Genomic DNA, 22,524 nt, shown 5'->3' with positions numbered 1-22,524 from the left:
GGAAATAGAATGGTTTGCAAAAAATAAGGAAAATTATGATTTCTGCCACCCACCACAGTTTCCCTGGAATGAGGAACCAGATGATAATGTTGGGGCCTCTTGAGTACTAATAAATCAGACTGGCAGCCTACTTTATAAGAATTCTGTACAGTCCAACCCAACTGGGACCACTCCAAGACTCCCAAGCAGAAGATCAGCAGCCAGAAGAACTAACAGCACCTGTGTTCTAATCACAGCTTCAGACCACCTGAGTTTCTTCAAAACTAGATTTTTATTTACTTCATATGGTGCATTAAACTGCTTGGTTTTAAACCCAGGGTAGCAGGAATGCATTTCCAAGGTTCTTGTCTTTGTTGCAGAACCTGAAAGCAAAAGAAACCACCCACTTGTCAGACTAACTCCTTACTAGTCAAAATCAGTCTGTTAACAAAGTTTTTATTCTTAATTCTAATCATCATCTTTTGGTTATCATGAGGCATATTCAGATACTCACTCAAACCAACACTCCCTGATCCCATTCTCTGTGAATATTGGATCAAATTCTGCAGCTACCATGAAAGGAATCATGCAGGCAGAGAAATTCTTTAAGAGAATACACCTACATGACTGGTGTCAAAAAAGTGGCTGAAATCAGGATCTCTTTCCTCCTCCAGTTTTAGAGGCTGTAATTTAGGTTTCTTTTCTCTTTGGAGAGTCTGGGCAGCAAGCCTTTTCCTTGGCAATGGCATCTGCAAGAAAATAGCAGTTGTGTTATGTTAGAGACACATCTAGGTCCTGTCATACTCTTGATGACAACAGTGTATGTGTGCGTAAAAATTGGCTAACTACAATGCCAGTGTCAAAAACCCTGTCATGACCTGGATATTTAAAGGTATAGGTATAGGTATAGGCATGAATTAGTTACTGGATTACAGAACATAGGAAAGAAGAGAGAAAGAAAGATTTTATACAGAGCACTTACCATAATTTCACAACATACAGGAAATGCAACACCACTTGATGCCAGGATCACTGGCTATGGGAGACTTAAGTGTTAACAAAACCTCAGCTTCAAGCTACTGCTAAATGGCAAAATGGAGGCCTATAGCTCTGGCTCAAGATATATGCTTGAATTCTACATCTGAAATTCAGATTTAGGTTTATGTTTACTCTGAGTAATGATAACATGAATGTTTTCTCAATAAAGAGCTTTCAAGGAAAATATGTATTTTTGTTCACAGGACTCGTTGCTTCTGCTTGCTCTAGGTGTCAGTGAAGGTTGATTACGGCATCTGTGAAAGGAAATTTCTCAGACATAGTCTCACCATGCATATATTAAGATGATGTTCCTTGCTTTGATAAAAGAAGAAAAATATTTACAGATTTTCCTTTTGATATTGACTTATTTTTTTCCTTCCAGTTTTGACTTTTTCTTAGTGTTTCTCTTTTATTGGACACTAAGCTACATGATAATTGAGAACACACCAGTTGTCACTTGATTCTAGCTCTCTCACTCCTAAATCAAAAACTGGATCATGTTAGCAGCATGGACGGGCAGTTTTACCAGTGATATCTGGCAGGTATCTTAGTGCCACAGATGTCTCTTACTGAGGCACCACAACAAGTTTTAAATGTCCTTATACATGGCATATCTAAAGTCCTTTTCAAGAGCAATTTCGTGCCACTGTGCAAAGCAAATGCTATGACTGATTCTGCACAAGGACAGAATGTCTCACCTTCCCCACCAGTGACATGTTTTCACCAGTACTCGTGAAGTGACCCAAGTGTGCAGTGAGCAGCATACATGAGGCATCTGCAGAGCTTTACCCATTCCCAGAAATCCAGCTCCTCTATCACCCAACAGAGGAAATGAGAAGAGAGGCTGTCACAATCACTTGTCAATCTAGAGAATGTATTTACACAGGAAGTATCTTCTTGTCTTCCACAAAGTACTAGCACCTCCTGGTGCATTCAGGTTTCAGATGGGTTGGGCAAGGCAAACCAACTGCACCTCCACACTGATAAATAGTGTTTTGTTCCTTCCCATCTTCTCAAAATTCATCCTGAATGTGCATCTACCCGTTTGCCTACATCTGATCAACAAGGTATTCTTTGTATTTTATCTCTTTGGACATGTATTGTTCAATTTTAAAATAAACACAATCATATTCTTCCCTTTGCAGGTTTCGGTGCACCTCAGTAAATGTGCTTTATACTTTTAAAAGGAGGTGAACATCTCTTTCTTGTCACAGATATATTTAATATTAAAAATATGAAAAATCAGTATGGATTAAATATTGATTTTATTTTTTAGAGAGCAAGTACAATGATGCATTAAAATAATGCTATGTCATAGTTGTTACAGCTCTGATAGAAAAATAAACATCTCAATATGCTACAGTGCAACTAATTAATAAATATCACAATAGAAGTTAGTAGTCAACTGAAATTAATAAAACAGCTATAAAAGTATGCTACTTTAAATAATAAAATATTCATTATATTTCCAGATGAACAAAAGTAGTGATTTAAAAGTATCATTTAAAATGCAAAATGAGCAGTAAGAAGTTATCAAATTTAAAACCTCTTCCCTTACTAAGATTCTCTATGCATAAAATATAGACACACATTATTTATCTCTCTCTATTTCTTTTTTACAAAAGGTAGTATATGTTAAATAGAAAGTTTAAAACTGTAGTATTATTAATAGCTGTCACACAGTTGCTAAGTAAGACACTTTAAAGTAGCATTATTTTTGAAGCAGTAGTAGGTAAGAGTGAAGATGTCAGCACAGTGAATTTATCCAACACTAATGCCTCTGCAAAAGACTCTCATTTTTCAACATCTCCCTTCAAAATACAACTGAAACAGCCCAAATATGATATAGCTATCAGGATGAAATGTTAGAATTTGGACAGAAGTAACGATTTTAACAAATGCCAGACATTTACATTTTTTTTAATAGGCACCTTTTTTTTAAGCATGTTCAGAAATGGAAACAAAGAGAACATGCAATTTAGAACAGCATTACTAAAGCTTAAGAATCTAGAAATTTAAGGTTTTTTCTTCCCCCCACTACCAGACATGCCAACCATTCTCAGCTGGCTTGCTCTCAGTGAAACCCCACTGATTTGGCATGCAATAAAGATGCATTCCCGCTGGTTAACTTTAACCTTTTCCCCCCCTCTCCATGAATTTCAATTCTCTGTAAGAGCCAACAGATACCTGTGCATAAGAGCAGTCTCAAGTTCAGAATTAAAAATTAGTGTTTTTCTTAAATATTGCTTCATTTCTGCTTTCCCCTCTGTTGCAAAATGGTAGCCAGGACATTGTCACCACATGTCACTCGCAGTCGGGGCAGAGTAGGAGTCATCCAGCACTGACTCAGCACTGTGAGACGTGCCCTTTACAGCCACTGCTTACATTCCTTAAGGCTGGCTGGTGGAGATCCAGGGGCTGGTGGGAAGTCAACGGGCAGGTGCCCAAACACTCCCCAGGAGGTTTAATGGAGGTCTGCAGAATCCCCATGTACAGGCTGTCCCTTGCTGGCTCGTGTGCAGGCATTTTTGATGAGTAAAGATGCAAAAAGCCTGCAGCATTAGGGTTCAGACTGCACACAATGCAGTCCCAGTATGGGGCCAAGAGCCTGTGCTGCAAACCTAGGGCACCACCACTGCCAAGCCAACCTACTTTGAAGAGGTTTCCTGTCCTGACAAAAGGCGAAGCGAGATCTCAGATCACCATTTCTGCAGGGATGCTGTGGGGAGCCCCAGCACTGTCCCTCTGGAAGTCTCCACACAGGCAGCTGTGCCCTTGCATGTCTCTGCCCTGGGCATCACCAGAACCTATGTCTATTTTAGGCTGGAGGGTTGCTAGAAGCTGTTTCACACATTTACTCCCATGGTTTGCAAAACATGCACACTAAGCAGGAAATAAATATTATATATGATCAAATTGGGAAAATAATATTTTTCCATTGCAGTCAGAAGAATGCTTTACATAGCAGGTTTTGATGACATCATAGAGAGGAAAAAATAAATCCAGTTGTAAATAATAGTTAAAATGTAAACTATGCCCATACGAACATCCTTCCTTTTTAAGGTTCATTTTTAACATCCTTGCAAATGTAAGGGAATTTCAGCTGGGCACAATGAAAATTCCTTGCATACCATGTGCACGTTTTCTGGATGAAACAGCTATTTTCCCACACATTTCTGCAGTAATCTTATTAGTGTAGTCATGATGCTTGGAAATAACTATTTCATAGCATTTCTTCATTTTATAGGTAAAAAAATCTGAAGTAAAATTCATACTTTTCAATTACATAAACATGCAATTTCTGAAGTGTCAGGCAAATAATGGGTCAAAGGTTTAGAAAGGCTAAAAAATTTGAAAGTATACATATGGATTTTAACAGTAACAAATATGCCGTGAAAAGTCATGCACATGCTTCATTTGTGGGACCAAATCTAGAAACAATTCCCCAAACCAATGATGAGATGCAGCAGTATCTGCTGGTATATTTTTGGATATAAGCATGCAGTAAAATTGGACTTCTTTCTAAATTTTTTTTGAAGAAGCCCAGTATAAGAAGTGTTATTTGAGAACTTTGGAATGTTCTATTCTAAGGTTAGTTATTTTTTCCCCTATTTTTATGAGCATCTTTGACGTACAATACATTGAAAACTAATATGAACTAATTTGTCTTTAATATCTCCCATATTAAGCACTATAAGAAGCACAGTCCTTCTGCAATCACTGAAGAAATTCCTTGTGAATTAAAGGCTGCTTTCTCATTTAAGGTCATGTGCTGAGGGAACACAGCTCCCTAAATAGTGAGGCTTTTGTTGAGCTATTCATCTCCTGCAGCAGTTCTTCTGAAAAACATGGTCAAAGGCAGAGGGAAACAAGTACCAAGCAAAGCCAGAGTTTCTCATGGATAGATTCCATCCCTAGAAACAAAGCCTCCTCCCAAGAATCCTGCTCTGTATAAGCTCCCCACGGGCCTTCTAAAAGCCTTGACCTGTCACATTAGCAGCAGCTTATTCTGTTTCACCAGCTTCTTCCACAATACAGCAAAACCATAAGGGAGATGCAAGAAAGCTTTTTTCCTCTTTTTTTTTTTTTTCTTTTCTTTTTTTTTTTTTTGTTTTTTTTTTTTTTTTTTTTTTTTTTTGTTAATTTATATACATTTTTTTTTAATTCCGGGACAGCAAGCAGCTTACAGTGCAATTTGTCCTGTGAGCATGCTCTATTTTATCAGAGCATTTTAAACATTCAGGCAGGTGTCTGATAAGGAAATACTGGCCATGGGCCTTCACAGGCAGCAGTCCAATGCCAAGTGCTACAGAAGAAAAGCAGCAGCAGCAGGATGTGATGTGTCTGGAAGACGGGTATTACAGCTCAAGTTTTTTTCCACCAAGAACCCAGTTCCATTATCCCTTACCCACAAAACTGAACTCCTTCTAACAGTGAAAAGTAATTTCTAATGTAAGAAAGATAGCTATCAGTTCAGTAAATGCTTTAGTACATGCTTTAAAGTCCATTATGAGGTGAAAATAGATTCTGAGGAGTCTCTTTTTTTTAGGGTTTATCACACTGTTTAAAGAACATAATTAACCTCTTTTTATATACTTAGATATACTGCACTAAGCATTCTTTAAATTTAAGTTAAATAGACAACCAGAGATTGTTTCCCACTCACAAATAGCCATGAATTGTGACAAGGGTAACAGCAGGTTAACCTTTATCAATCTTTTATCTTTATCCCACAAAAACCAATTGTTTGAAATCTTTTCATTTACACAGGAGGAAAATGGTCCTATACACTTTAAAAGAAAATGAGAGTTTAAGGTGTAGTTGGTAGACTACAGAATTAATCTATAACTAAGATTCTATAATTAAGCTAACACTAAAGTCAGGGTCAGTGTAAAGAAACACTCTTTTTGTTAAATGAGATAATTTTACCTGTATGGTAGAATGCTCAGGACCTACTTTGGAGACTGCTTTAAAAACATTTAATAGTCCAATTTACATGTTGTTTTTTTTTTTTTTTTAAAAAAAACAATCCCTATGCTTTTATGACTAATGAAAGGCCCATTGTCTGTATACTATTTTTCTCAATCCCACTTCAGCCATTACCCAAGAAACTTAACACTTGTAAAATACTCATCATTTTTCTACACCCTGCCTTTTCTTTCAATCCTCACAGTCCACAGGTTTCAGTGGGAATTTACAGAAGAAATACAGAATGGGAAATACAAGTAATTTCTAAAGACTGCACATAAGGAAATCCTGCTTTGTTTCTGTAACTCATATCTATGACAAATAGTGACAGTATTTAGTATTAGTAATAAATGTTGGTGAAATTATACACTGTCTTTTGAGATGATTTTTCTTTTTGCCAGCAAAGTTTTAGTACATTAGAGGTTGATCAGATTTTCATAGGGTTTCAGCAGCATAGAGTTAGTAAATCAGACTGATGCTTCCAACAAGCATATAACAATAACACATGTTCTACCACTCTAGCTGGTTTCAGGGATAAAAAAAAAAAAAAAACAAAAAAAACCCAAAAAAACATGCTTCTGCTTTACTTTGTAAGTCACATTCTGCTCTCAGATAAGCTTATATTGGTCCCATCATGTTTGGAAGAGTTTTGCACATTCCTGAAGGCAGAATCTGATCCATATTTATAAAGTCAATTAATTTAAGAAAAAAACTCTTATTTTCCCCACTTTCTTCTAAATTGCAGGTTCTTTTCTCCATCACACACTGGACACATTTCTCAATCCACAGCCACAAAAAACTGAAGTGGTTACAAAAAAACTTAGAAAACCTAATCTCATCAACTAATTTACATAGAGATAAAAAGCACATGTAAAATCAGACTTATGCCTGACATCATACAAAAAGATCCAAATCCTTATGTGGCAAAACACTGACATGTAGCTAGCAAACCAAACACAGCTCTGGTGTAATTTATCTATTTGCAACAGATTTGATGCTGCTGACTTTAAAGGCGTAGTCTGCTGGCAGTGATTATCATGTAGACTATGCTGTTGTGTAGAGAAACTCTCATTTTCTGTAGCCACTCAGTTTCCAAACACCTTAAATTTTGCATAAAATAGGGGCATTATATTTAAACAAGTAAAAGAGCTTAAAATTACTCTTTATTGGATATAAATTATCCTTAAGTGACATCATCCATATAAAAACCCCTATAAATATATAATTTACTTGTGTGTGCATGCATATGTGTATGTATACATACAAAACATAGACCTATGCCAGGAACTAAATACTCATTTAATCCCATCATTTTTATGAGGAAAAGATAAAAGGAATAAGCAGACAAATCAGTGGAATCTGTCAACTGAGAGAACTATAAAAGTACCATTTACTCTATTTAAGAGCATTTTAATAGTTTCATCTATTGCTATAATATACAGCAATGTTAATACTTCAATCACAGCTTTTGTCCATTCCCACAGAGCATATCAGTACTAGCTACATGTAGAGTGAGATCAGTGCTTTGTCAGACCGGTTTGTATCTACATTCTAGGCCATAACTAAATAAATTAGAATATGCTAAAGTGCTACATCAACACTAATGTTTCTGAACAGTAGTAACGCACATTTCTCTTTCAAAAAAATTTAAAAAAATACAGCAGCTATAGTTCCAAACATAATCACATAATGTGAAATATGTTTACATGTCACTTTGTTACAGTATTCAACAAAATGCACAACACAAACCCATATGGCAACAGTCAAGACTCTCACAGAGTACAAAAGGTAGTTTCTTAAAAGTCGAGCATGATGGAAATAGACATTTGCAGTCTTCAGAATTCACACTTGAAAGTTTCGTTTAATCGCAACTTGCTGATGTCGATATTTATTTCTTCTGGTTTGTCACGTCTGTATGTTACTGTTCTTGTACAAACTGTAGGCAAAAACATCTTATCCTTGAAGGAGAAGATACAATTTTTATCAGCAATTAGCTAACTTTTATATGCAAGAAAAAGATTACTGAAGATGATGGCTCTGAAATCAATTACCTTCTTTGTTGAAGATACTCTGTAATCGGATGAAGATTTAACTTTATTGCTACTCCCCTGCAGAATTATCTGCCTGATGATAAGGACAACAAGCAACCCGATCAGAAAGGTAACTATAAAGATTATGGAAAATACTCTAAAATAGTTTCGTCCAGAGAAACAATCTGCAATGAAAGGAAAACACAAGGGTAAAGCCTAATGTATGGGACAGGCACATCCCTCTAACACAGGCATATCCACCACTGCTTAGTAATGTCGCACAAAAGTAATACAAGCCTGATAAAAATTAACATGAAAATAAATTAAGGGAAATTAAGAGGAAAAGTTGTCATATGCAAGCTTTTAAAGTTGGGCATATCAAGAAAGGCAATTCAGATCAAGATCCACTGCAGAAAAATAGTGAAACAACTATTCCTTTAATCTACTGAACTAAGACTCAGGCTTCATTGTATTGCCCACCATAAATTCTCTGTAGATGAGTGAGTATATAGCTGAAGTAGAGAGGATGAAATATTAAAGATGTTTGGGGCAGAGAGAATTTAAGACAACACTGAAGATCACTGGTAAAATTTGAAAGAAAATGTGTTTTATTGAATCCTTGTCCAGTGCTCTCCTCACTGGTAGGCTAACACAGTAAGCTTTCCTTAATACTAAAGTTATGAAAAAAAACAATTAGTTTTCTCATTTATGAACTGTAATATAAAAATATTTATATAAATGTTAATTTATATAAATGTTAAGGTAACCATTTACCTGCATTTTAATTGCTGCATGGAGTGATTAAACTTTGTGAGATTTTATTTAAAAACATTTTGTTCTTCCACAGACCTCATAACTGCAGTTTTTTATACTTGAAAGGAACTTTTAAACATTACTGAAGTTGAGGTAAGCATCCTACTTTCCTGTTTCTGGTAATGTCAAATACTGTAAGCATGGTCAATGTAATAAAACATACAGATGCCATAACAAATTTTCATAAATATTTCTTTAAGCATTGCTCAGGCAGGATTCATCACTATTAGATGTGACTTCTCGAGGAGCTGGGAAAACTGAACTTAGCAATGCTTGACAATCTTATTTCCTGTTATTATTTATCTTTTACTTTCCCTAAAGCTATGAATGATTTTTCTTTTTCCTGCTTTCTTTCTTTGTTATTTCAGTAATGTGATATACTTCTGAAAGACATTCTAACACTGGCATATTCAATTACTAATCACAATAGATTTTAATATCTTATTAAAATTACCTAGAAAATGCCACTTACCTGAAGTATTATCAATATAATGCAGTAGGTAAGTGCATGAGGTTGTGCACTGGTCAAGTATGACTTGAGATGCATTGTTAGAATGATAGCACTGAACACAGTTCCTGTAAAATAAAAATTATAATTAAAAACCTATGTCTTTCTCTGCACTCTCCTTTAAGAGATTGTATTAACAGGCTGACGTATTGCTTGCACATAATGCTTTCCTGTTGTTAGTAAAAACATTGCGACATTTATTTAGTTTTTTCTGAAATGTGATGCCTCTCTCAGCATTTTATCCCTCTGATGCTTCTCAGAACCTACTAGTCAGAAGTAGCAAATAAAAACATGTCTTTGGCTTTGAGCCACCTTCACCCAATCTGCTCTGTCTTTTGTGATGCAAGGGTGTAGCTAAGGTCCAGCTTTCTTCAGCTTTCAGCCTCCACTTTCTAGTCTTTCCTTACCTATCACTCTCATTTGGATGCACTCTGGAACTGAAGGGTAGAGGTAGGTAGAGGAAACACAGCTTTGTCAATAATTTTTGGGTGCTATGTTAAGACAAAGCCAAATAAGTTTGCACTGCTGGGCAGTTTAGAGAGAGAGCACGACAAGTGAGAGGCAATGCTCTCAGTCTTACCGTCTCCACTGTATAGCCCTGAAGGAGACAGATGTCATAAGAGATCCCCAAAAAAGCCCTAATTGAATTTTTAATGAAGATATGCCATCTTCTGAATTTATTAAAGGCACACATTTCACAGTGACTTTGAACAAGTGTAAGCCAGAAAGGTTAACTGCATTTTATCTAGCGAAATCTTAGCAGCAACATTTCCAGATGTGGCCAAGCTTGGTTCTCCAGCATTTTCACCAGATAAACGGTAATTGAAATAAATGCAAATAAACAATGATTCTGTTTTGAGCACAATGACCTTTCCAATGGAAGTCTGATCTTTCACCCTCTGCGCCACAGTGAGATGCAGAGCCTTAAATGTGTGATGAGAGAGTGTAGAAGAGCTGTGCCCAGGGAAAGGGCTTCATTTGCTCTCTGTGCCAGGACCACACAGTGCACCACTGAGAGCCTGGTCTAGCTTGTCTCCTCCTGGACTTGCTCATTTTGACCTCCACACTATCCCTTCCTTTACATGAGTAAGTAAAAATGCCATGCTTTAAGACTAGCATGGCAAAGACTATAAGTGTTTTGAAACTGAGCAATGAAGAATGTTGCTCTCTGGGTAAGGCCAGCTCTGCTCTGCTGATCAATGGCAGTGACAATGCACAAGTACTGCTCTAGCTCCACACCGCTTTCTTTCAGCTGAGAAGCACAAGGAGTGTGTAAAAACAAATGTGGAGAATATTAATGGACTTGGTGGCATTCAAAAGTAGGATCTATTTTCCATTTTTAAAACCACAAATTTATGGTTTTATTTCCTGCCCAGGAGATTTCATATGAAGAATAGTTAAAATAGATGCTGACATGCAATTCTCTTTATTGTCCATGTGAATCCAACTACACAGAGAAGTATCAAGTATGAATTGTACCAATTTCATAGAATCTAAATAGCTACAGAATATAAGCAGAAATATTTCTTCATGTTTCAGCACTAGGGAGAGAAAAAGTAAAGTCTAGCACAAGAAACATACCAGTTTTCTTCACAGGATTTGTTACAAGTAGGGCAATATTCACAGAAACGGCCAAAGCTTCTTGGATCTGTGCACTCACACTTTCCACATACACATTTTCCTCTTCCACTGCAAATTTGGCCCTTTGAATTCAGGCAGTGCTTTGCTGATTGTGATGAGCACTCACAACGATCACCTTCCCAGCCAGCAAAGCATTTGCATTTACCACCTTCACATTCACCATTACCTATAACACAGAGAGTCTGGGGTCATATGCTTCCATGAAAACACAGAAAATAAATTTTAGGTGGATACATTTGTATTGCTTGTGCTTTACCTTTAACAGAGCAAATTTAGACCTGGACTTTCTAATTCGTTTTTAAGTTAACAACCTGGACTGAAGTTACTGGCATGATCAATACTGAAGGCTGCTGTTCATTGTTAAGTTGAGCAGAAGTTGCTACTATGATGTCACCCTAAAACCTTTTACTAAAATCTTGCTCTTTTGCTTTGGATCAAAACAATGGAGATTAGGAATTACACAATGACCAGGAAAATAGTCTTTAGGCAAACAAAACAAACTTCTCTGTAGCAAGAAAACATTCCATTCGAATAAACAGCAAGATTCAGTGGAAGAAGGAGTATAAAGTTCATGTGCACAGGCTAGGTTCTTTATTTCCATTTCCATTTCCATTTCCATTTCCATTTCCATTTCCATTTCCTTTTTTTCCTTTTCCTTTTTTACCTTTTTTTCCTCTTCCCTACCATAAAGTGGACTACAAAAAGAATAAGAATTTCTAACAACTCTGTTTCACTTAGAGTCTCCTTTCTGAAGCAGGCTTTCCCTACAGTGTTCATGTTTATACCAGTATTTGAAATGATGTGCTACTGTATGACTCACAGGACTGATTTAGGGTGGTAGAAAATCAGAACTTCACCTGGAAGCTATGATCCCTTCCTAACCTCTCAGTATCTCATATTCCCAGTAGACTGAAATGTATCAACTAGCTTCCTGGAATAATGTTATTTTTTGCTTGAGAAATCAGTATCATTACTTATTAAAAATTCTGAGATTTAAATATTAAAATAGCTAAACTTCAGAAAAAAAATCAATGTATTCCCTAGAAAATGGTGGTGAAATTTAGAAGACAGCGTGTATGCTTGTGGTGAAGAGAGCCCAGGAGTGTGAATTCCTAACAGGATGTTCAGGACATTTCCCACACTAATTCTGCACAAACAATTCTTGTTCTTGACAGCCTTATATCATTGTTTTCAGCTGCATCATGTAAAGTAGCCTCAGAAAACAAAACAAAACAAGAAAATACAGACATAAACACTGCAACTTACCAGAACATAAGTTTCCCTGGTGATACGGGCAGGAAAAATCATCCATTTCACAGTACTTGCCATACACCTTGCCTAGCTTGTTTTTGTAGCAGAAACATTTTCCATCTATGCAATTTCCTTGACCACTGCAGATGGGTTGGTCCTGGTGTTGCCTGCACTTCTCTGAGGGAAGCGTGTCTCTGTTAGAGCTACAGTTATTGTCACTGCACTGGGACTGTTTGCTGTCAGGAGAAGTTTCATCAGCCCACACTCGTTTGTGCCCTGTGCTGTCTCCATACTGGCAGGCACAGCTTTGCTGCACATTGACAATGGCAGTTTCATTGAAACCAATAGGCTTAAGTATGGCATATTTTCTTCCTCCAGTTGTATGACATCCTTTCATTGTAACTGATACATTGAAAAGTACCTAAGGAGAAATAAAAACAGATTTAACATTATTATTATTTTCTTGCTTACATTTGCTTAAAAATTTTAACACATAAATAAAACAGAATCTTATATTGTTTATGAATGTGCACTAGATGATAAAAGCAAAATACACAGTGGTCACTTGTCAAACATGATATGTTAGTAATGATAGGCATCACAAATACAATTAAAATCCTAACAACAGAGGATTGACAGAAGTCCACTTTTCAAGTTAAGAAAGCATAATTGCAAAAGACAAGTTTAATACAAATTAAATGGAAATAGAAATATCATCACCATCCTCCTGCTATTATTTAATGTGTATATTCTGTTATATCACAGGAATATTCAGGTAAGAATTGAGACTAGATTGAGCAAGATAATATACAAACAGAAACATAGATACTCTTTATAAAAGGAATTGGTCAGCTGCAGAATTGGTCATGCACATATAAACCACACAGGATTTTGGATGACCCTGGCTACCACTACTAAAACCCAGAAATAGCTCACATGTTAGCAGTTACTTTTCCCAATTCCATGGACCCAGTGCTTGGCTCCAGGCCATGTCATGGCCATCACCACCATCCTCCAGGTCCTCATCCAGCAGTGCCCACTACAGCAGCAGTTCCCACGGCTTCTTGTAGTTCTGGCACAGGACTAAGGATCATTTTGGTAGTTAGGTGATTGCCATAGAGTTTCCATCAATCACCCCTAAAAGTTTTTGACAGCTCTGACATGTGTGACACACTAGATATCAATCTTGTATTTTACAATTATTTCTTAGCTTTTTTTTTTGACCAGTATGCTTCTATCAGGGTATTCTCTCTAAGGTTTTGAATTTTTTCATCTTCCTGATGTAAAGCAACTCTCTCTCATCTCCTCACAAAGAAAATGTAACCAGGATGAAAAAGTGAGAAAGGAACACAAGAGAAACAAGTACCTTTAATCTTTACTACCAAAAAAAAAAAAAAAAAAAAAGATTTCCAAATAAAAAAGGAGAAACCCCAAGAAACTGATTACATATGAGGCTGAAACTACCCGCAAATACTAAGGCCATTCATCTCTCATCACTGTCTCTCCCTCCTGCCGCGCCCCCACACGAGAACAACCCAGCCCTTGGGGACAATGGCGGCTTTGTGGCGAGTGGGGCTGCGGCTGCCTACACGGACAACAGGAGAAGAATGCTGTGCAGAACCATGCACTTAATGTCATATTGAGGGGGTACACAGGCTTTGTCTCACCCTTTGCTTTTCTTCTTCTCATTTTTCAAATGTGCCACTACACACATAACCCCTCAGTAGCCCACACTCTCCATGCTTTAAGATTTCTTCCCTTGGGTTGTAGGGCAAAAGTCTGGCTATAGAGAAATTGATTCATACAGCAGGTGCCTATCACGCGGGGAGGACAGGCTGCAGCTAGGGAATGTGCTTTTTATTCAACACAGAGCTCTGACAGAAAACATCATCTTCATGTACAAAACAGTACTGGAAGAATAGCAGGGAAACAAGAGGGAAGGGAAAATCATGTCGTGAATATGAGTCGTGAAATTTGATTCTGAATACAGCAGTAGATAGATTGAACCTGTGGTGACTAAATAATTACAACACCATGACACTCGCTAATAGACAAAGTTAGTTTTGCACCCTGAAGAGGCCACAGGATTCTTCCAGAATTTAATCCACTTTGTGTTTTGGTAAGAAAAGGAAGGAAGAAGGATTAGACAATGAAAGGAATGTGAGAATTAAGGAAAAGCATTTTATCTGTAAACAAATACTGAAAGAAGGATTTACGGTTAAAATAAATTAATCTCTTAAGGACGGCTCCTTTTCAACAGCCATAGAGGTTTAGGACCACATGCAATCTTTTACAGTCAACTGGCTTGGCTTTTTATTAAAAAGAAACAGATATAAATATTTTTGTTTTCATTAAACAGAACAAATTCCAGTCCTGTTTCTTATGACATGCCCAGGGACCAACAGTGGGGAAAAGATGCATTAAGAATAAAACCAGCAAATCTCCTGTAAACTGTAGAAGCTGCAATTGGCAGCATGCAGACAAAATTCAGAAAAGCATAAAATACATTGAAATTTACATTACAATTCTCACATTTAATTTGTTTTGCTATTTCTACACACAGACACAAGCAATTTCTCACACTAGCTGAGACATATGTACATGTCAAGCAGGAAAGAACTCCTTGACCTTGCTCTCTAGAAACACAGACTTCTTCCTGGCAAGAAAAAAGAATTACTCCAGTAGTCCGAGCAATTAAATAAATATATCAAGGCACAGAGAAGTTTTTCTGGGAAGAAAACCATGTTCTTTACCTCAGCCAGACATCTTCCCCTGCATTTTCATGGTGCATGACGCTCTGTTTCATTCAGTAGGTGCAACCAATTCAAATGGGAATAAATTATTTTATTAATTTGATTTATAAAATAAACTAATTATCCACAACCCTGATTGTGCAGGAAGACTACTAAAGCAGGAAGAGAGAAAGGTGACATCTAGTACAGTCCCAAGGAACACAAATTCCAGTGATTTTTTTCCACTGGGTGATTATCTTTCAACTTCTTTACGTACAGATTTCATCACAATGGATGTGGTGGTTGTGCCCAGTGGAGGACAAAGAAGGAAAGTTTTAATGGATGCTAGCTTTCAGGAAAAGCTTTGAGCCTTAGTTCCACAGGATTAGTGAGAATTAAAATAAGATTCAGGAAAAATAAACCCAGAGAATAATAGAGAGCCTGTGATCATTAATCACATAAATCCATTTTCAGTTTAAGTAAATCCCTAGAAGATTTCACACCATTGAAACCCAACCAAACAGAAAAAAAAGTTTTCCAGTTCCTTGAAGAATGAGAACTATCAACATACTTCTTTATTATATCCCACATTTTTACATCCTTCCATGCCAGTTTTTTTACTTCCATCAGGACAGATTGCAGTGATATTGAAATGAAGATCTTGGATCTGGTTATCCACTTGAATTTTCACTTCAGAGATTAGTTTCTGTAACCAGAAAACAAGTTTTAATTGCACTGCATCTCAAAATATAATGTATATTAGTGGCTAACACCAAGTATGGCTCCTGTGTCTGACTAAAAATGAAGAAAGCTTGTCTGTGTGAATAAAAGAATGAATTAAAGCTTTGTTTCCCATGTAGAGACCCAATTACATTCCAAATATACACAACCAGTGAACTGGTAATTCTGATAAAGAGGATTAGGTTTTCGAGATAAAAATGTTTTCAGCTTTGCTAACATGGTTTTGAGACTGCATTTTTCACAATTTGAAAATCTATTCCAACAACCATGTGCAACAAAAACTGCTCATTATTCGAGTCCACGCTGCCTTTTAGCAACACACCTAAAATACAACAGTAAACATACATACAACCACTGTTATCCAGCAAAAAAGTTTCCTAATTGACTTGACATGACACTTTAAAAATTTCTGATATTTTGCATTTATCTTAGAAAATTTTTCTCTGAACAAACCTTAGGGTGATCTAAAGGCTATTGAGATTATTCTTACTGGCTTTTCTGGGTCAGCTAAGACTATATAGGCCAACAACTGGCTGATTTTGCAACAAAAAATAATGAAAAAAGCAACTACTTTGTAACTTGTATTTTACTACATGACCAAAAATCCTGCTTCCTTCAAAGAAGAAATACTTCTCCTTGACCATTTAAAAATTTATTAAAGCTCTGTACAAATTTATGAGCTGAAAATTGCACAGAGGGATTTTTAAAATTCCTGTCATATTACTATTAAAAATTACTTTAGTGGGATATTTTTACTGCTACAAATGGAAACGCAATTATATGAATCTTAACACATGTTTATCTTAGTAACTTTTTGAAAATTAGTGACTCATCTTTGGTTTTCTAGCCAGGGATTTTCAGCCAGGGTTTTCCATAGCTAAGCCTAAGGTTTCCCTGCCTGGAACAAGAGTGCAAGAGGCCCACTGTCGCTGAATATCAACACTAAATTTATTTTCTTATCTACGTCCTTCTTTTCCTAGAATGCAACACAATCAAGACCTGTTCACTATGTGTTTATATAGTAAAATAACCCTAAAATTATGATGAAAAACTCAAATTGTGAAATCCAATGAAGGTTAGGATGGGAAGAAAGATAGTGTCTGAAAAATGAAAATAAAGCTAAAGCAAAGTCAGCCACTGGGGGTGGCTGGACCAGGAAAGTCCCACTGAATCTTATACTGAACAAAGTAATTGCTTCATAAAATTTCGTTTCCTCCTCTTGAATGTTTGCCCTGCACTGGGTAAGAACTGTGTTCCAATTTAGAAAGGACAGTGTAAAACTGTCATACAAAAGGACTACAATTTTCAAAATTCTATGCCAGCAACTTCCTTCAAACCTCCATATTTAAAATGAGATCTCTTGATTTTATAAGAGAAAGTAAAATACCAATGAGACTTTCTCTGCAATTTGACTACCCCTAAACTCTGCTTTTGAATGTGTTTGCCTTTTTCCCAGTGTCTCCAACGTGACAGTAAGAAAAATGTATGCAAAAGCACTCTATGAATTAAGAACAGACACGGGGGCTGGCTCTTCATTGTAACAAATTTGCTGTAAGCAAATTGCTTGATTCTGTAGTTAAGCAAGTAAACTGGATAATTTCAGTCTCCCAAACCTAACTAATTAAAAAAAAAAAAAATAGTGATACCTGTGGATACCTTGCATATACTTTTGTAGCTGAGTTTTCAGCTTTCTGAAACTGAATGTTTGCGTGTAACTGCGCAACTTAACAGCATTCAACCATGCAACCCATCACATTCATTTAGATGCTGCTCTATGGGCTCTCCATGCTCTAGTACCTCAAATGTCTATTTCTTGGCTTCATTTTAAAAGCTGCTTACACCCTCTTTCCTTCACTAACAACATGCCTGTTTCACTTTCAAAATGCCATTCTGTGTCAATCATGTGTGGAAAATGACTTTATGGTATTTCTCATACTATTACTTTCTCTTTTCCAAACTATTACATTCAATTGGTGACTCCAAGCAAGAGTTCACAAAGCAATTTCCATTGTTCTCTCCCAAATCCCTATCAAAATTCTTCTTCACTTCCATGCCTCAAACCCCCAAGTCATTACACTACTTTTTACAGTATAGATACTGCTTTTCATGATATCCACCATTCTCAAACTACCTCCTTGTAAATTCCCATCTCTTGTTTATTTTCTAAAAATTATGCTGCAAAACTCTCCAGATATTGCATTGGGCTTTTGCTCTGAATTTATATGGTGCCTAGACAGTGGTGTCTGGTCTGTAACTAAAGATCTGAGGTGCCAAAATTCAAATAAATAAACCATCTTTTGAAGTGACATAGCAACAGGTACAGAGAACCAAACACAATATTTAGAAGCATCCTTAGAAACTAAAAAACAGTTGTTCCTGGCTTTGAGACCCTGACAGCCTGGGACTTTGAAAGCTATCACAAGATAGTATCACCTATCCACCTGGACATTAGGAAAAGTAGGGAATGTATCCTTGTGGACTTGGGATGGAAGACAAGATCCTGGACATTCCAACTTCAGGCTATAAAAGATGAAAAATGTACAAATAGAACACTGTCACTCTCATCATACCTGATAGGCTTCTACCACCAAATCATTGAGATTTGCTGCTTGGGATTCTATTTGTCTTGCAACAGTACCAGGCAAGAGAGGTAACAGATCCTATGAAAAAGAAATAATTTATGCACAGTTTTAATTTTAAGTATAAATATTGTGCCTTCAGAATTGAAAAAAAGAAATCAGGTTTCTAACCTACTTTATACCAATGAAACTGGCTTCCTTGAACAGCAAAAATAACATTGATGTTATTGTCAATCAATTTTTCAGAGAGCTGCCCAAGAGATGGATGCTCCTGCAAAATACAACAGGAAAGAGAAGATTGCAGATTAGTAGGAAAAATCTTATATTTCATATATGACACATTACAAATTTCCAAATAAATCAAATTGGATTGATTCTAATCCAATTGTAACTCCAAAACGTACAGAGAATGGTAGACTGACATCAAAACCAGGATGGGGCCCTCCTAATAAACAATAAAAAAAAAATCATCAGGACATCAGCCAGGCTTATCTGTTGCAACTATGTTGATCTACTGCACAGTGGGAGGACTAACTCTACAGTACTATTTTGTTGGTCTGAGTCTAATGCTTAAAGAAATATGGATATGATGTGGTCCATGTTCCATCTAGAACAGGGAATGATAGGTGGGTTCTTGTGCAAAAGTCAGGGAGAAAGTACAACATGAAGCACTGAGATGAGGTGTGCTTTTGGGAACAGCAAGGAGGGTAATTGAAAATGTTTGATTCTCAGACGTGTATTTTGGCATCAAATGCAGCCACTGGATCAGGTTCTGGCAATGTCAGTATTTGATGCTTATCTCACTTATGACTGACAGCTTTCTTCTCGGCGTGTTCGAGACCTACATAAGGACTGATGACTACAGCCCTCACCATGATGACCTGCTACATTTTCTTAACCACACCTATGCTTGCAGAAGATGGCAGCATGAGTTTCACAGCTCTCCTCAGTAATGCACTATTTGGTAGAGTACCAGCATGTCCTGTGCCAATGACCTGCTCTTCTACACTTCTCATTGAGAGAGCTGACATGGATTTGAGAACAAGAGCTGTGTTGCTATGTCTTCATCCAAGATCTGGGGAAGTTCAAGGGTGTCTGTGTGGTCCCAGTGGGCTTTGTACACCTGAGTTATGCGAGATCCCTTCAGCTCCAGTACTCCAAACCAAACTGTATCTGAAATTCACCACTTATTAACCAGCCTCAAGTGAATACTTCTCAAGAAGTAAATTCAACACTTAAAATTCATGACTAAAAAGAAAGAAGTGACTGGGGCCTTGGCCTCTGATTCCACTTAAAGAGATTTCATCTGGACACCTCCACTTATGTCAGGTACTTCAACCTTTATCCACCACATACTTTTCGTAGTCTTTCTTTTCCTGGCATTTTTCACCATCTGCCCCATATTGTCTCTCTCTTGCACAAACACTGTTACCCTGAACAATTTCTTTCTCCTCAGATTGTCCCTTGTTACTTAAAGCACCCTGCAAGTCAACAGCTCTGCTAGCAATTATGTGAATAGCAAGACAACTGAGACAAAGAGAGTTTTATGCAAGAGGGCAAAATCCATTTGCCATCATCTTGCACCATTATAAAGAGCCTGTATAATGTACAGAGAGATCAAAAGAGTTTATTGGTGCAGTTTGATATTAGACCAGGGTACTTTCCTTTCTCAAAGTTTCAATGCTTTGGTAAAATATTATGTTCCTGAAGATAACTGATGAAAGGTGGATAACACAGTATCAAACAGGTCTTCTTACAGCTCCAGCTGGAGAGAGCAGCCTACAACACAGTGCTAAGCCCTCCTTCCTTCTCCATGGCACAGAGCATAGTGGTAGGGCCGCCACTGCGCTGCACAACCCTACAGGCCACATGCAATTGGCTGGCAGATCATAGACACACCAAGTGGTCCCAGGACACGAGTGAAGCCAGACGTTCTGCAAACTCCTTTTGCACCATAAATGTGGGAATGACAGGGGCGGTACCAAGAGATTATGTGATGGTGGCAAAATAAGTCAGTCCTCTTGCTTAGCACATGATACTAGATCTGTCTGAATTCCAGCAGAATGGCTCCTCAGCAACTCTGCAGCTACTAGCCAAACTCTGCAATCAGGAGTATCAGTAATAGCTTTCCAAGCCTTCATAAAACAAAAACTTACTCAGATGGAGCTTACTGAAGTCAAGAGATGACACCCATAGACATGTAAGGGCTGGAGGGACAGGATCCCCAGACTACCTCTGCTCACAAGGAAGGCTGAACTTCCATGTACTTGTCATCAATAGCTCTCTAGAGTGTCCAGCTTCTTGCTTATTTTTATTAGAATTGAGTTAAAGAAAACCAAAACTCCAAAGCATTAACAGACCAACACTAGCTTTTTAATTTTAAGCATGTAAAGAGATGGCATAAGGTACCAGTGGTCACTCATGGAGCCTTACTTTGCTTGCTGTGAAAACCATGCTTTACTTTATGTGTTTTCATCTTATCTTTTCCCACTACTGCTCAGGTAAATGTACTTTAACTTTAGATCATCTTTCTTGTTTCAATTGCATCATTCATTTTATTATTTTAACTTGGTTAAGCTGAGAAGATAACTAATACAAATGTTAAGTATTTCAGAAAGGGAGTTAACCAAGCACAGATCTAAATAAAAGAGACTAGATTTCTTTCCTGTCATGCATTTTTTTTTGCTGACCTTTCTGTGACTGCTTAGCAGAAGTTAGAAAGAAACATACAGAAAAATGTCTAACTGGAAACATTCTGATATAAAGGCTAAGCTTGTTCAAATAAATAAAGCAAAGTCCTCTAAACTGGCACAAGTAAGAAATAAAAATATGCCAAAATACAGTCTTTTCATGACTACCCAAAGTTAAGAATCAAAGCAGAAAAAAATTGTAATTGCAGAAGTCTTTAATTTAGCCCAGCCAAACAAAATTGTACTGATATGAAAAAACCCAAAAATATGTTTTATATTATGTTTTCTAAAAGACTGACAGACTTTCATGATATTTCATTTAAATATCAAATAGTTATTCCAGCCCCTTGATTTCACTCATTCATTTGAAGTTGGATATTTATGAATAAAATAATCACATGTACCATGGATGAGATGAAAAAATCAAGAAACCAGCACACTTTCCCTTACAGACACTATTGCGTTGTCATAAAATCTGCTCCAGGAAATGCAATTCCTAGTACTAAGTTGATGCCTACTGTTAACATGTGGGCATGCAAAAATTAGCACATATTTAAAAAAATAAAGGGGTTAGCAGCCAGAAAACATATGGATCTAAATGTGCCACCACAGATCTAAGTATCTTTCAAGGTCATTTCATTTGGGTGGCTAAAACAACCAATTTCATAAAATACATCAGTGGTAGTCATCATGGAGGTTTTGTTTTCCATATGGGACAGTTCAGTTATGATCTATCGAACCAGAATGTAGAACATCAGTTAAAACATTTTTTTTTTCCAGTCAGCCATCAATCTATCACTGCTGCATAGAAATATATTAAATAATTTTGTCTGTATTTTCTATTGGTGAGTTTCTCCAGTTGCAACAGAAATTAATTCTCAAAGTTGGACAGAAAATAAATAGTTTGTTGTTTTTTTTTTCCTGAAACAGAAAATATCTTTATTATCAAAGGAATCCTGAAGGCCAAAAAGATTTGTACCTTTAGCAATGACTTAATAAGCAGAGCAAACATTCTCTGATTTATAGCACTGCAACTAAGAAAACTAAAAAGAAAGAAAACCAGAAAAAGTTCTGCATTGGGAAAGAAAAGTTTCATGATTATTTGCTCTAAGTATAATAAACTGAATAGACTGATTAGAATGGAAAAAAATTTCTGACATCTGTGAGGAAATATCCAAGAGGTGACAGAGGCAGTATATGAATGCAAGAACGTCAGATAAACGGAAATCTAAATAACCTTCCTGTTAGCACACACTGATCTCCCTCCTCCACTCAGCAAGGTCCTAAACACTCATTGCTTCCCAGAAACCTCCCATATTTCATGATAACACAATAGCCAGCAGCCTCTTCCTGCTGCTCCACCATCCTTGTAAATAACAGTTCCCAGGATTACATTCAGGTCTAACCTCACTTACACAAGCCCTCACTGACTTCACTTCCACGTTGCTGGCTCTGGCTGAACACAGGCTGTACACTTTAACTAAGGGCAGCCAGCACTGAGAACAAAACTTCAATGTGCTCTAATTGTACCACAGCTCATACTTCTGTTTTCTG

General features: G+C 36.9%; 1 protein-coding gene across 8 annotated transcripts in view; it reads right to left on the bottom strand.

Moving 5' to 3' along the window:
* Positions 1-237: 237 nt before the first annotated feature.
* ITGB8 (integrin subunit beta 8) overlaps positions 238-22,524 on the bottom strand; it is a 48,570-nt gene continuing 26,283 nt past the window's right edge. For 2 of the 8 annotated variants that reach the window (XM_053938041.1, XM_053938072.1), the window contains exons 7-15: positions 18,456-18,551; positions 18,272-18,361; positions 15,532-15,666; positions 12,244-12,649; positions 10,918-11,143; positions 9,301-9,404; positions 8,037-8,200; positions 603-728; positions 238-362 (exon numbers count right to left, since the gene is read on the bottom strand). In XM_053938041.1, coding sequence (XP_053794016.1) covers positions 276-362; positions 603-728; positions 8,037-8,200; positions 9,301-9,404; positions 10,918-11,143; positions 12,244-12,649; positions 15,532-15,666; positions 18,272-18,361; positions 18,456-18,551 — 1,434 coding nt within the window. In that variant the 3' untranslated portion in view covers positions 238-275. Of the gene's footprint in view, positions 363-548; positions 729-2,265; positions 7,944-8,036; positions 8,201-9,300; positions 9,405-10,917; positions 11,144-12,243; positions 12,650-15,531; positions 15,667-18,271; positions 18,362-18,455; positions 18,552-22,524 lie in introns of those variants that run through there. The other 6 variants (XM_053938065.1, XR_008429889.1, XM_053938050.1 and 3 more) reach the window with 6 other exon arrangements.

Source organism: Vidua chalybeata, chromosome 1 (genome assembly GCF_026979565.1).
Source record: "Vidua chalybeata isolate OUT-0048 chromosome 1, bVidCha1 merged haplotype, whole genome shotgun sequence".
In the NCBI taxonomy this organism is placed as follows: Eukaryota; Metazoa; Chordata; class Aves; order Passeriformes; family Viduidae; genus Vidua; species Vidua chalybeata.
This window is presented reverse-complemented; position numbering and strand designations above follow the sequence as displayed.